This window comes from Pseudopodoces humilis, chromosome 20, assembly GCF_049639895.1.
Source record: "Pseudopodoces humilis isolate 2021_Gansu_Grassland_sample_001 chromosome 20, ASM4963989v1, whole genome shotgun sequence".
In the NCBI taxonomy this organism is placed as follows: Eukaryota; Metazoa; Chordata; class Aves; order Passeriformes; family Paridae; genus Pseudopodoces; species Pseudopodoces humilis.
Genome location: NC_142219.1, coordinates 7,416,447 through 7,431,721, shown reverse-complemented (window position 1 = coordinate 7,431,721; position 15,275 = coordinate 7,416,447). Strand labels below are relative to the sequence as shown.

Here is a 15,275-nt window from a genome sequence, read left to right as displayed (position 1 = left end):
TCAGACATGAACTAGGGCAGCCAATTGCCTGATTTTGTGCCTCTGGCTGGGCCCTGTAGGTGCCAAAAGAAGCTGGGTGCCTAAACCTCATGTCCTCTTGATGCTAGCTGGGTTACTCCTACTCTTTCTGCTTGTGAAGTATTTAATGGAATACTTCTGTCTTTCCCACAGTGGAAAGCTCGCTATAGCCATTCAGGCAGAACCTTTTGAAAAGCAATCCTTTGTTTCTCATTTTTATAACTCATTTATAATGTTTAGTACATTCTGAGAGCTGGATACTACCAATGTGATAAATGAAGATACAGAGGCAATGGCTTGAGTAATGCTAGGCCTGTGTGCCTGTTGCAACTTTGGTAAAACCAGAAACATGTGAGAGAGGTTTTTTTCTTTTTTTTTAAATCCTCACCATCTTTTGCTAAGTCTAGTCACATAGCACAGACATTCTAACCAGTCTGTGATTAATTAGCTAGAGATCTGCAACAACTCCTCTTCATGACTAAATATTTTTTTAGTCTATCAAACTGTTAGTGCAAAGTGGGATAAATGACACTAGAGGGCCAGTGATCCTGACCTGGAGGTTCTGTTGCTCATTGAGACTCCAGATGCTAAGCACCTTTTCAGATGAGCCCGAGATCCCCTTGGCCTTCTCCGAGTCAAAGTCAAGGCTCATCACTGGCTCCTGGTGGCAAATGAGTTGGCTCAACGCTTTTCCCATTGACACATTCCAGAGGACAACTGATCCATCTTCATAGCCAGCCAGAAGCACAGGTTGTGAACCACAGCTGAGCTGATTAAGGAAAAATAAAATTGTTTGAGAAGCAAATAGTCTTAAGAAAATTACCATCCCTGGGTAAGTTTTAGTCCAAGCACCAAGAGAATAAACTAAAATGCTGACTGTTGTAGAAGTGAAAAAATGTTTAGATGTCTGAATGTCAAATTTTGATACTCCATCCACTTACAGAAAGCATTACTAGGTAATATGCACTTACAGGTTTTATATCTATATATCAAATTCTTAATTTTATCTATATTATACATATTTAATATACACACACAGACATATATATACACACGCAGAGGGAGAAAATTTCTCTGTGAAAATCCAAACTATTGCCCTCTACAGCACCTGAAAAGAGCCTGCCCGGAATTTTCAGGAGCTTTACTTCATGGTCTGAACTTTGTTTGCGCTTCATAGAAACAATTCCACAGAGCAGCTGAGTTACTCTCAAGCAATACAAGCCTGTGTGGGCATTGAGAAGTGCCATGCTCAGGGATTCCAGTTTCACACTGCCAAGTGTAGGAGTGCACAGAGGGATTGCCTGCCCAAGCACCCCACAGTGCTTGAAGGTAAACACTGAACCTCCCAGCAGGAACCGCTGGGCCAGTCACCAAAGGGTTAACGGTGCCCGAGTCCCACTGTAACCAATTGAAAGCTATTTTGATTAATGATGTCACAGGCCAAAGGGCAGGGCACCCTGGGCAGACACCTAATTTATTTAAGCCTCTGAAATAACTCAAAGAAGGGAACATTACTGGATTACATGTCACACTTAAGGAAAATATTCATCATTGCTCCAGCCAAAAGAATAATGATCCTGTAAGCAGTACCTGGTTATGAGAGTGAAGATGCAAATCCCTAATGAAAAGCAACTAAAAAAACTCTTAATGCCAGTTATTTCTTTCATAGGAAAAGAAGTATCAAAATAGACATTGGGATTATTACCATCTCATGTAGGCACATCTAAGAAATGTATCCAACAGGATATTCAGATCTTGCCAAACAGTGTCTGCTCCTACAAGATTTGTTTGCTCAGTATTCAATTAAGGTAAAGGGCATAAAGAATTAATTTTTACCAGTATCATGTTATTGAATGAGGTCAAACTTGCTAGCTGTCAGTGTCATGATACAAACCTGTAGTGGCCAAAGGCTCACTGCCTCTACTAATGGTCTAGACTGTTCTCCCACTGGTTATTCTGTGTTCTGGGGGGAGTTAAACTAACGAGATGGGTGGTCTGAGTAACATGACTGCTGAGTACCAGCCTCATGTGCTTCCTCAGCCTTCCTCAGCCTAGAAAAGTGTTTCAGGAATAGAGCTCACTGAGCAGGGAACAACACTGGTCCTTAAAAAGGAAACCAAGGGGAAGTCCTTGTAAATGTAGGAAATCCCCTGTATCATCCTTCTGAATGGGTCTGTGAATACCTGGGATCTGAACGGGTCTGTCCACACCTGGAATCTTGCAGGAGCCTTCCTCCTTCCTTAAGATCCTTTTTCCTTTGAAAAGGTAGGGAGCATGCTCTGGCTAGAAAGGCTCACAAAGCAGCTTTCTCACAGTGCCCAGAATTATGAACAATTTTTCTGTCAAAATTTTGATTTGATAAAATAATACAACATCAGAGCAATGAGTACATTGATTCATACATTGTGTCAGATACACATGAATTAATGTTAACTCATCAGATATTCTGGATGAAAAATATCTGGGTTTTGATGCCAGATATCAAAAAAGTTTTAAAAAATCAATAAAATGGGCATTCTAGATTTTATTTGTATTTAATAAAGGCTAAAATCTTCAAAGCAAAACAAAGCATTTCATAGTACTTTTAAGTGTAAAGAAAGCCCCCAGTTCAAGCATAAAAAACCCCCACAATTATTTATGCTGCTCTTCTGTGAGCACAAGACTTCTCTGTGCTGGGGTTTCACAGAAGTTGTAGCTGTCATCAAGCAGTGAAACATGTCAGCTCCTCTCCCTTCTCCAAGTGGGATGGTGGCTTCCAGAGGAGTTCCTCACCCTTATGCAGGTGGAGAGACAGGTGAGGGCTCAGCATTTCGGGAATGCCAAGCAAAACCCTTTCTTTTTTTGTGCTGTGGGTATTGCACTTTAGATTTGAAAAAGTATAATTTGCAAGTGAGATCTAAGATTGGTGTGTTTTAAAACCCAAGCACTGTTTCCTATGAAATGCATGTCTCCCACACTACTTCTTCCTGACTTTCCTAACCATTTGAAGTGTAATGTTTCAATGGGTACATGAACTAAAACAATAAAAGTTATTGAAAGATCAGTGGAGCTCTTGGTCTGAGCCTGGACTCACCAAGCAGTGCGTCACAACGGCCTATTTATTTCAATTCCCAGTAACAGACACTGCTGGAGAGAAGTCTCACCATTCATGCTCTGTTTCAGTAAAAAAATTAAATTATAAATCATTGCTCTTCCTAACTAGGACATTTTGTTGTTGCATTTGGATAACTGTCAAGGAAGGAAGAAAAGGTGATCTGCTGTCAACTCAACAGGAATAATTGCAATAGTTTATATAAAGTAATAACTCGGCATTTCCAGTTTCGACATGTATTATTCTTGTTGAATTATTCTGTTTGCACCATTATTATGCAATATGATGCCTTCCCCAAGGAGTGCAAAAAATTTAAGGGAAGACTATTCTTACTCCTACAAATCCTACTCCACCCAATTAGTAATAGCAGGAAGGTGTGAAACTGAAGGGACAATGTATTTAAGAACATGAATCTTCAAAACAAAGTGAATGAACTAGTATCTTTAAGGACAAACCCAGAAAAATAAGGGGGGAAAACGTTCAAAAGAACAAAATAAATAGCTGCAAGCTTTATGACTGCTTAGGAGTAGCCAGTGAGGCTTAATCCACAAGCCTAACCTCAGCTGCCTTCTGCTCTGTAGTAAAGTTTCTCATTCACGCTGCTGCTGGGGAGGTTTGTTGTTTCCCTGAATTGCAGAAAAATATGATGGTACCTGGCTGCAGCCCCCAAACTCTCATTGGACAGCCACCCCGATCACTCCTCCTTCAGACCTTTATGGGGCTCTCCCTGTCAGCTTCTGTTTCAACTTGTTAATTTTCTGTGCCATAAGCAACATCAAATAGTCTCTTAGGCAACCCTTGAGTGCTGGGCTGGGATTGCTCATCCCCTGGGTATGTCTGTATTGCCCAACAGAGCCATGTACAAAGAAATCCTGGAGGGCCTCTGTTCAGGAAGGGGTGCAGCTGGGTGAGCTCGTGTTCTCCTGGTTTATGGTTACAGGGTTACTCAGAGAGCCACTTCCAGTGCAACCACAGAACAGAACGCAGAGCATCACTTTGGTACACCACATGCAATTATTTCCCTTAAGGGTGTCCTCTTCCTCGTGCCTTTAAACCAAGCTGCACACATTTGTAAAAGAGCAAATACAGCTGTGAGACTCTAAGGGATTATCTATACTTGCAGTCTAGGAAGTTTTGGTGAGTTCTCAAAGTCAGAATTTGCATGGAATAATTCACATCTCCCAGTTCCCAGTCCTCTGCTTTATCCCCACTGGCAACAAAATAAAAAACTATAAAATTAAGACTCTGCACCTGCTTTGCTTCCTAGAGGAATATAAATATTAATGCATGTAGAAAATACAGCAAGACAGAAGACTTCTTATACAGGCAAGAAAAATTTTCAACACTGAACATTTCCACAGTTATCTCCATCTTATTAAAAAATGTCAAGGAGACAGAAAGACCCATTCATTTCATCAAGCACAGAACACTGATTGCATTTTTGGGAGAAAGTTTGTTTAACAAAAGCCTAATCAGCCTGTTTAATTTCCTCTTTTTTTTTTTTTTTTCCCTAGTTTTTAATTACAGCATGGAACTTCTACTGTGTCCTCTCTTGGCTTTTGTCTGAAGTCAGCAACTGAATTCCTCTAGATTTCAGTTGGTTCAGGATCTTGGATGAAGACACTGAGGCCTCAAACTTTGATTGATAATATTTTCAACAAAAACCAACACAAATGTTCCAATAAGCCTGCAGGAATGACACTCCTGCCATCAGCTCAGTTGGTCCTGTAGACCTGTAGCAGTGTAACCAGTGTGTTGTCAGGGGGTTACATTGGAATCAGCTTTGCCACCAATTCTCTGGAGATTTCAAGCCAATAACCTGAACTCCTTTCTGCCTCTACTGCCACCTTTTTGTACTACTTGTGTTCACTGTTGGCAGCCCATTAACATTATTTGCTAAATATTTTGCAAATGTTGTGGTTTTTTACTAACTCCTTTTATTTACCTTTTTGTCTGTAGTCAGTACCACCGTAAATATTTTGATTCTATTGCATGTCTGGAATAGAAATGTTCATCTAGTGTTTCCTCATCCTGAGGGCACTGAAGTGAATGGAATCTGCCATTAAAACCACTGTTTTTAAGCAACCCAAACATTTTTCATCATTCTTAATGCAGTGAGAAACCATATCAAACAACTGGCTTTGGTAAGTCACTCATTTTCCTCTTGATTGATGCAAAAGCTGTATCTATCCTAAGGATACAAAGCTTTCCTTGAGCATTTGCAAATCTTCCATTAAAGCTTGGAAAGCTCTGAAAGTTACATTAAGGATGTTCACAAATCTTTCCCCCCTTTAATAGTATAATTACTTGATTGGTTTGATTATAAATCAAAATCCAAGTGAAGAAAGATTCATGTGCTTCATATAAAATGAATCACAGGGAAAACATTTCACAATTAGCAGACACTCTTGCCTTACCTGCCATAACTTCAGACACATGGGCATGCCCAGCTTGGCACCCACCTCTGGCTTCAAGGTACAGACTGACGTCTTGGATGGCAGCTCCAAAATCTGAACCTGACATCAGAAAAACAAGAGGAGTTGGTCAGGCTCCAGGTCAAAATTCTGTTGTTAAAAACACAAGTCTTTTAAGGTGATTAAGGTTAGTATAAGCTCTTCCAGTAAAAACTGTCTGGAGGAAACTGAGAAATGCATGCTAAGTTGGAGCTGTAAGGGGAATCTATAGCTAGCTAAGGAAGTGCATTGTTTTAAGTAAGGCCAGACAAAACCTCTAGAGCGAACACATCCTCTTCTTCCACTCTTCTATTTAACTACAGCCTTCTTTTCAAACAGTGGATGACATTGTGCATACAACAGACAATACTGCAGACTGCTTCATCTGAACACACCCCGCTGCTTTCTTTCCCCTTTTTCCAGCTCCATTGCTAATTTTTTGGCTGTATTCACCTGTGAACACTTGCATTCTCTCCTCTGTGCTGTTATGATAACACACAGCTTGCATGGAAATAGAGGCAGTGTATACATGCAAAAGGGGATTTTTTTATTTACTGCTGACTGCACTAACAAATCATAATCCCACTACTGGCTAAGGCCGGCTGCAGCAGTGTCTGCACACAGGTATTTTTAACACAATGTTGTCTGACCCTGTCTAAGGCAGCGTCAGACAATGCTATGTTAAACACCTGTTCTCTCTACAGAGCAGTTTCCATTGCTGCTTGCTCAGATGGTAATGAATCACGGACCTGGTTTGGGTGGTTTTGATTTCTCTTTTTTTTTTTTTTAAACATTGGGCAAGTTGTTCCTCTGCCAAGGAAGTAGCTCATTTCCACCTCGGGATGATGGCAGGCAAGATCAGGGGAGTCTGCCTTTTCAGTTTGGCACTGGAAGATTTTGAGACTCTTGATTGACACAGCAGTGCCTCAGCTCTGGGCTGGTTCTCAAGCCTGGAACTCTGGAGAAACAGAAGCTCTTGGGTATTGAAAACCTGCTGCCAGGAATGTTGCTATTTCTCACATGTATACTTAATCAGCAAGGTGATCTTTCCTTCTAATTAAATAAACAATGCTCTGCATTATGTGGTAAAATTAAGCGACTTGAACCATTTGATAAATCCAGCATCACCAGCCACTCTAGGCTCTTCCAGAATGTGCAAGAGCTCAACAGCGCTGTTGGGCAGCCCCAGTGGTGTGAATTTCCTTAAGCATCTGAGATGAGGTATTACCCAAATATGGCTCCTCTGGGAATCATCAATCAAGACCATGGCAGCTGCGATGGCTTTCCAATCCCAAACCTTTAGTTCAAAGCTTGCCAGAACATCTTCCTATTTCTAGAGGCCGTCAGCCAGACTGCCAAAAGCCAGCTGCACTCTAGGACTGCGAGTACAGTGTACTGCACATAACATACAGAACACTTTCAAAAGCCACTGAGCAATAGAGCAGGAAACTGTTTTCCAGATTTGAGGAATAGTGGCTACAGCCAAGAGCCATCCAGTCTGCAGACCAAACCTGGGAACAGACCAAAGTTTGATCATCTGGGAATTCTGGTTCTATGGAGCTACACTCTTAACAAAAGATGCTTTTCTCTCATCAACTTTCTTGCTATCAACATAATGACCAAGTTAGCTGTGGCAGGAAACGGGCTATAAATATGAAGATGACCTGCCCTCATCTTCTCTCTTTCATCACTGTCTCTCCAAAGGGCATTGCCTCCTAGGCAAAACCAAAATTGCAACTTTTATGTAATAAAGAAGGGTAAGTGTGCAGTGATAAATGCACTTCTGCAGGTTAAAAGAAAAAACCAAACCTTCTTTGCTTTACCTTAACTAAAAACAGATGAACTGGTACAAGGGCTACAGTTGGGCTTGCAAAGGCCAAAGAAAAACAATAAGAAAGGTTTTGTGCAGAAGGCAGGCAGGCATGAGCTGCTGCCTGAACTGGATTGACAGTTCCAGAGACTGTCTGCGTTTAAGGCAACTGAGCCTTAGAAATAAATACTATTTCACATATTTTGACAACTGTAACCTAAAACTTGAAGTTCCGTGTTTATATTGGTTTTGCTTAATAGGAGAAAGATTTGCCTTTGCCTGAGGTTAATAGTGTTCCTGGGTGGCTAAAACTGGCCACAAGGAAACACACCCTTACTTTTTTTCACATTAATAAAGCTTTTAACATGTTTCTGGCAAATTGGCAAGAAAAGTGCATGTAACTCATAATTGGTGATTTAAATGCAATCATGAACAAATAAATGCCTGTTCAGATCTCATTATTTATGGACTGAACCTCCTTTAAGACAAAATTACTCTTTTTTTGGACACCAGCCAAGCATAAACACTTATTAAGTCTTAATTTTAATCATAAGCTGCAAATGTACTGTGTCTCACACAGTGCTGCCTATTTGGAATCACTATATATTATGGGAGCTTATGTGAATTTATTGAAACATGACACAGTTCTAATGCAAAGGTTCACACACAGAGTGGAACTCTTCTACCTCAGGAGACTGCAAATCATGCTCCTCTTGCAGGACCCAAGCAAACAAATGAGAATAAAACAGAGATGAGTTGTAAGTGACACCAGTGTAAACATCTTCTGTTTGGGTCAGTTGATTATTTAATTCTTCATTACTGCGACTTCTCTGGCTGACATGAGAATGCACTTGTCAATTTTGTTTAACTTAAGTATTATTGAGCACTGCTGTAAAATGGAGGGAGTTCTTTGTTTGATCACAACAAGGTATGGGATGTAGAATGGTTGTATTTACTGGTGCAGTGGCTGTGTCCGCAGGCATATCTAGTTCTGTAAAAGGCTGAATGTTCTGGCTAGAGTCAACAAAGTACTTAAATATGTGCTTAACTTGTGTACCATAAAATCACATTTTCTTGCAATACAGGCACTTATTACTTTGTGTATAAAATATGCAAATTTCAGTTTCAAGGTACACAGCCTATAGTCCAGAAAAACACGGGAACTTTTATGCTCATCAGCAATTTGCACTTAGCTACACTATTTCTTTTCATATTTATGACACCTTATTCTTTTTCATAATTTTGGTATTTTGATGTCAAGTATTTGGTAATATTTTTGTGTGATGTCCTCAAACAGTCCATTCTAGAAAACAAAACTAATTTCTACAAAGCAGAAGTGGACATTGCCAACAACGCTGTCAGTCAGTGAGTGCTGCGATAGTGGCATTAGATACGGACTTATCCAGTAGGAACTGAAATGGACCCTGCAATTATCTCACACAGAGCAAACCTCTGGCTGGTAATAGTAATTCAACTATTTCCAGCCCCAGTTCCACGTAAGGAATTAGCCTGGGGTGAAAGACCATGTATTGCATTACAAATCACCTGCACCTCCCCTCTTCTTGCCAAACCAAACTCAGCTTCAGATAGAATATAAGCTCTTCCATCTGAGGACAGACGTGCTGACCATTACTTCCCCAGAAGGGTTCTCGTTCCCAGTATTCAGCAGCACCAGAACAGTTTTCAAAAGTCCTACATTAAAAGATCAGCAGCAGCTGCAAACACTTAAATGCCAGACAAATCTTGGGATGGTATCCTTGTTATTAAAGCAAGAGTTATATAATTCAGTAATCCTTGTGGCAGTAAAATTAGTGATTAAAACCCCCAAAGATTTCTTGTGCTGCCTGATCTTGAGCAGAGAATTCAACCGCACTGATGTTTCCCCTCCTCAACTATGTCATTTCAGTACCAAAAACAACCTCTCAAGCACAGAGAAAGAGATACTTCCTACCTCCTCCAGGCTTCTGGCTGCCACGGCCATTAGCCAGCGTCCCTGTGCCACCTTTAACAGAGAGCATCTGCAGAATCCCACATGCTCCGTGAAGACAGAATCCGTCACTGAAGTCCGTCCCTCTGCTAAATCCCACAAGCAGATCCTCTGGTCGCGCCCCTGACTGTTACAGTAAAACAAGTTATCCATGAGCTGCAGTCTGAGGAAGCCTGGCTGCCTGCAGGGCAGTAACTCGAACTGGGTCTTTAGCAGACAGCAAAGGACCAAGCTTCAAACAGCTTCTGTGGGGCTTTTAACTGGGTGTTTCGTGAAATGTGGGGGAGTTCAGTGTCCCTGAGACCACCACCCTTCTGCCGACGGCAGAACTGGCCAAGAGGTTCAACCGTCCCTGGGAGGGGGGAGGGCCTGGGAGCCAGTCAGACACACTGCAGTCACAGAGTTTGTTTCCTTGTGCAGAGACTTGATCAGGCTGACTTGTGCTATTTATATGTGGGAATATATTTATAAAGTCTCATGAACATTTGAACACACACAATAAAAAATACTTGTATTTTATCACTGATTAGATCTAATTTAAAAGGAAACAAAAGTATCCAAAGATTCACACATGTAACACTCATTCACCTAGCAACGAAATGGAAATGTCATGTGGTGACAGATAAAAGACAAACAGCAAGACAACAAAGACCTCATCAGAGATAAATAAAAAGTGACAATTATTCAGTGGTCAACTTCTCAGAGCCACAGGAGGCCACAGAGGGCTCCTAGGACTGTGCACGTGTGGAGACACAAGGGAAAGGGACTGGCAGTGACTGCTGAAGGAACCTCTGCTGTGGCTGAAACACCCAAGGCCAGAGAGCAGCAGCAGCAGCAGCATCCGAGGTACGAGTGCAGCTCCCACAGACTCCTGGCACAGCCCCGTCCCAGAGGCTTTGGGCTGCTCCCAGGAAGGCAGAGCGAGGAGGCCACACAAAAGGCACAGCAGGAATTGTTGCAGATTTACATGATCCCACTGGCTCTGGAACAAAGTAGCACTGTGCAGAAGCTTCCAATTCATAAACTACTGTAGCACAGGATGTATGTCCTCATGCTATCACCAGGACAAGGAGTCCTCAAAAATCCCTTACCCATGTCTTACTTTAATTAGCAGTATCAGCTGAAGAAGTATGAAACCAAAACAGAGGAGATGTAAATCTACAGACTGTTGGGACTACTTCAACATCAGTGCTGTTCAGCTGAATGACATTTATTGCACTGGGGATACAAACAGTGTGATACTGCAAGAAACTGCTGTGATTTAGCTTTACAAGAGAGAAATATAAAATACAGGCAAATGCTGTCCTAAAACTGCACTGTTATGTGAAGTGTCAGAATTATTCAGCAAAAACAGAGGTGCGGAAAAACTCTCTAATTATACAAAAAATGCTCATTCAATATGACTTTATGGGGGAGAGTGCTGATAATTGTACTTAGGCAGATAAGAAATAGAAGTGCTAATGAGTTCCACTGTATATTATGAGATGTCTTCTCTAGATAAACATGTCAGAACACCTCCTAATCATACAGACACCTTGGCATCTACTCTAGATCACCTGTCTAATCCAAAGTACACAAATCTTCCTGACCTTCCCTTGCTAAACAAGAACAGAAGGTATTTTGCAACAAAGCAAAAGCATGAAACTCAGCATGCTTGCTCATTTTCAGTCTTCCACTCTCCATCTCTGATTCTTCTCTTCCTTACTTCCTTTTTCTCTATCTCCCCTTTATTTATAAATTTCAATCTTCCCCAAGAACCAGCAGTGAAAGGTTTGTCAACTTCAAATCCAAGTGTATTTCCTTGACCCAAAGACCTCACCTGTTCTCAGTAAAGACACTACAGGTCCCAGGTTGTTATGATGTCATAACATACATCATAAAAAAATTAATTGTATCTTTCTCCCCTGCTTTTTATTCTAGAGTTTTTCTGTCTTTTGTACTTCAGTACATTTCCATATGTGTTGCAGAAACTTTAAGTGACTCCAGAATTAAGAGAATCCTTTGTGTACCTGCCCCCCTCATTTTTTTCCTTCAATCACAGAGACAAGAATATGTCACAGAGACAAGAATAATTTCACTGTTTTTTGCCTGTTTGGCTAACCTGAGAAGCCTGTCTTTACCACCCATCGTCTCCACGCAGTAGACAGATTTTCTTCCATGGCCATCCAATGCTGTGTCCACTCTGTGTGTTCTCAGGTTCCAGACATGGATAAACCCACTCTCAGACCTGGCAGTAGGAAGAGATGCCTTTAGTGTGAGCACTGCATGGAGGTGATAAGAGTCTGATGCTCTTCCTTTTTGTTTGCTTGTTTTGTTTTCAAAACTGAAGCTGTATGCACAAGTTACACACCCATCATGCAAAACCATGCATGCTGCTGTTTTCCCCAAAAACACTTTGTCAAAATAATACAATTCAAAAGGAAACAACCATATGATGCTCAGCATAATCAGAAATCCTGGTGTATTTACCCAGAGAAAAGAAGGGGGATATCAGGTTCTGGGCCTCCACAGGAAAAATGCAGGGTGTGGACTGCAGCACTGGTACCTCTGAGCACAAACTGTGGATCCGGAGGTGGCAGAGCCATCAGAGCAGTGAACTGTGGGGATGAGAAGCAGACACTGATATCACAAAAGATAAGGCAGCCTAAAGTGAAATGACAACTTTAAATATATTCTGAGCAGGACACTTGCTTCTCCTCTTTCCTCTCTGAATTTTCATTATTGATTGTTCTTTCTATTTGCCACCCAGTTGAGGGTGAAGTATTTCCTCTTAAGATGAGCTGACAAAGCAGGTGTCCAACCTGCTCTTTGCTGCATTCCTCTCTCAGCAAGGTGCTGAGCTGGCCACGCGCACGCACCTCTCGCACACTTGTAACTCCTAACTCAGTCAGCTGCTCTCCCTGTGCTAAAGGGAAGAGCTACAAAATACAAGAAACTTGACACCCATAATTTGAGTGGGCAAGCAATTTATCATTCTGCTTTAGCCCCTGGCTAAGTCTTTCCCCTTCCTCCCCACAGAAATACTACTTTTGTGTTTTTTCAGAAAAGCATTGCAGTGAATGTATCAATTGAAAAGAATTTCAGATCACAGAATCACAGAATCGCTGGGTTGGAAGAGACCTTCAAGCATTGAGTCCAACCCATGCCCTAACACCTCAACTAAATCATGACACCCAGTGTCACATCCAGTCTTTTTTAAACACATCCAGGGACGGTGACTTCACCACCTCCCCGGGCAGACAATTCCAGTACTTTATCACTCTTTCTGTAAAAAAAATTTCCCTAATATCCAACCTATATTTACCCTGGCACAGCCTAAGGCTGTGTCCTCTCATTCTGTCAGTTGTTGCCTGGAGAAAGAGACCAACCCCACCTGACTACAGCCACCTTTCAGGAAGTTGTAGAGAGTGGTAAGGTCACCCCTGAGTCTCCTTTTGTCTAGGCTAAACAACCCCAGCTCCCTCAGTCGTTCCTCACAGCACTCACATTCCCAGCCCCCTCACCAGCCTCATTGGCCTTCTCTGGATGTGTTCAAGCATCTCAACGTCCTTCCTAACCTGAGGGCTGAGAACTGGACACAGCACTCCAGGTGCGGCCTCACCAGAGCCGAGCACAGGGGAAGAATGACCACTCTGCTCCTCTGGCCACACCATTCCTGATCCAGGCCAGGGGCCATTGGCCTTCTTGGCCACCTGGGCACAGGGCTGGCTTGTGTTCAGCTGCTGTCACCAGTGCCCCCAGGTCCCTTTCTGCCTGGGCACTGTCCAGCCACACCATCCCCAGCCTGTGGCATTGCAGGGAGTTGTTGTGGCCGAAATGCAGGACTTGGCACTTGTACTTCTAAAACTTCATCTTATTGGACTCTGCCCATCCATCCAACCATTTCAGGTCTCTCTGCAGAGCCCTCCTCCCTTCCAACAGATCACACACTCCCAGCTTAGTGTGGTCTGCAAATTTACTAATGAAAGATTCAATACTCTCATCCATGTTGATGAGATGGGAGTGATGATCATTTCTACACAAGAATCCCATTACTCCAGAGTATTTTAATTTTTGGTTCTAAGCATGGTTTCTTGAAAAAGAAGTGCAGCACCTCATATTAATTGACTACTGTGCTGAACATTTTATTCCAAGGGGTTTGTATTCCCTAAAGGATCAAGAGATGGATGTTATCAGCTTCATGTGAAATGTGGTCTGAGTCAGTACAGAGCAGGAGCGGTATATGCGGGAGCAGGCTGCCCTGTTCCACACAGGAAATGCAGAGGACAATTCCTGGTGAATTGGAATCACAAGGACAGCCCGTGTGATCCCCACAGGCACTCACTGCTCTGGCATTTTCAGGTATTTCCCTTCACATTAAGAGCTTTGCAGGCAGCTGTGCACAAGCACTGGAGAAGGATAAGGACAAATTTTCTGTGTTCTGCCTTGTTGCAAATGACCCCCCAGACCTGTGCTGAGACAAGGCAACCAGCAGCTGATTCAACTAGAAGTAGAATTTGCAGTTCATTAGAAAATACGTTACAAGTCCATTACAAGAAATGTTTTCACCATGAAAAGTGTTTGCTCCCTGTGGCATTACTAGCCACACTTGTATATCTGCTTCTTCCTTTCTGACCTAACCTCACATAGAAAAGGGCAGCTTTTGCCACTGCAGGTGTCACCTGTCATCACTTTTTCCCACTCATGCATCTATTACCCCAGACTAAACAAAAAGTTCTAAATTCAGTAAGGGAAGATCAGCAGGTGTTTGTCTGCCTGCCAGTTCACAGCACAGAAATTGCAGAGAATCAGAGAGGAGTGCAAGAGCTACAAGTTCCACGGCAAAACAGCCCAACTTTTCATTGCCATCTCACCCCAGTACCAGCTTTTAAATTGTGTTTAATGGATGCACTTGCTAATGCACTGTATTTGCAGGTCTACCTTGAATGTTTATAGATCAAGTTATCACCACAGAATCTATAGGTTCTAATTAAATGCAATTATTTTTTTAGGGCTAGTGATGAAACAGGATTCTTCAGCGTAATGTGCAGTTTTCTCTCAAGAGCACTGTGTAATTAGGTATGAAAATAATGAGCTTAGTGGATACCCTCTGTGTTTTAGGCCCTGACTCATCCCTTTTATGAAGCTGTTGGATGATCCAGACTCATGGCAGGCTGAAGTAAATTTTCAGATGTACATGCTGTGCAGGTTCACCCCCACGATGAGATGCAGCTCCCAAGTGCCCATCAGCAACATGCTCCACCTGTGTTATAAACCTGTCAGACCTTGGTGACTTTGTCACCAAGGGACGCCTCTTTGGGGCACTACAGCTGAGTGCTGGTGCCCTCAAAGTGTTCTACAACCAGATAAAAAAAAGAGTAGCTAAGCACTTGTCAGAGGAGCAGGGTCCCACCTCACAGTGGAGCAATTCTGGCTTACTGCACTGAGCAAGGAAGCAGAACTGAGGCAACCCAGAGGCTATCTGGGATTACAAGGCAGGTTTTTAATAGCATTTTTCTAATTACTGACACAAAAGTTTTTGCTGACAGACAGTAAGTGTGTGCGTGGCTATGGCAAGGGTTTTACCCGGCATGAAACAGACACTACTAATGCATGTCTTTACAAGGATGATATTTCAGAAAAATCCTTAACCCAGTTACAGGAAAAAAATTACTGAAAACATACTTCTGAGCTGTGAGCTATTGAAGGGACTTTTTGCTCCTAAGAGTCTCTTTTCTTGCTTTTCTGGTAATCATATGTGAATCTGGAAACTTGGCTTAATATTGAACCTAATATTTATTGAGTCCTTATTACTTCCTATCATGATTTGGCAAATGAATGGCAGTGTGACAGAATTTAGTGTCTCGTTTTCCTTCCAGCAGGTGCTGAACTATAAAATTGCATCTTTGCTGTCTTTTTTATCCATGAGCTTGGACA

General features: G+C 42.1%; 1 protein-coding gene across 1 annotated transcript in view; it reads right to left on the bottom strand.

Annotated features, from left to right (window-relative positions):
• Positions 1 to 15,275, bottom strand: part of GNB1L (G protein subunit beta 1 like) — a 46,443-nt gene that overhangs the window by 8,331 nt on the left and 22,837 nt on the right. Inside the window, exons 2-6 of the mRNA XM_005524370.3 lie at positions 11,829 to 11,956; positions 11,461 to 11,586; positions 9,324 to 9,486; positions 5,527 to 5,625; positions 572 to 787 (exon numbers count right to left, since the gene is read on the bottom strand). Of these exons, the coding sequence (XP_005524427.1) occupies positions 572 to 787; positions 5,527 to 5,625; positions 9,324 to 9,486; positions 11,461 to 11,586; positions 11,829 to 11,944 (720 nt within the window). The 5' untranslated portion in view covers positions 11,945 to 11,956. The remainder of the gene's footprint in view (positions 1 to 571; positions 788 to 5,526; positions 5,626 to 9,323; positions 9,487 to 11,460; positions 11,587 to 11,828; positions 11,957 to 15,275) is intronic.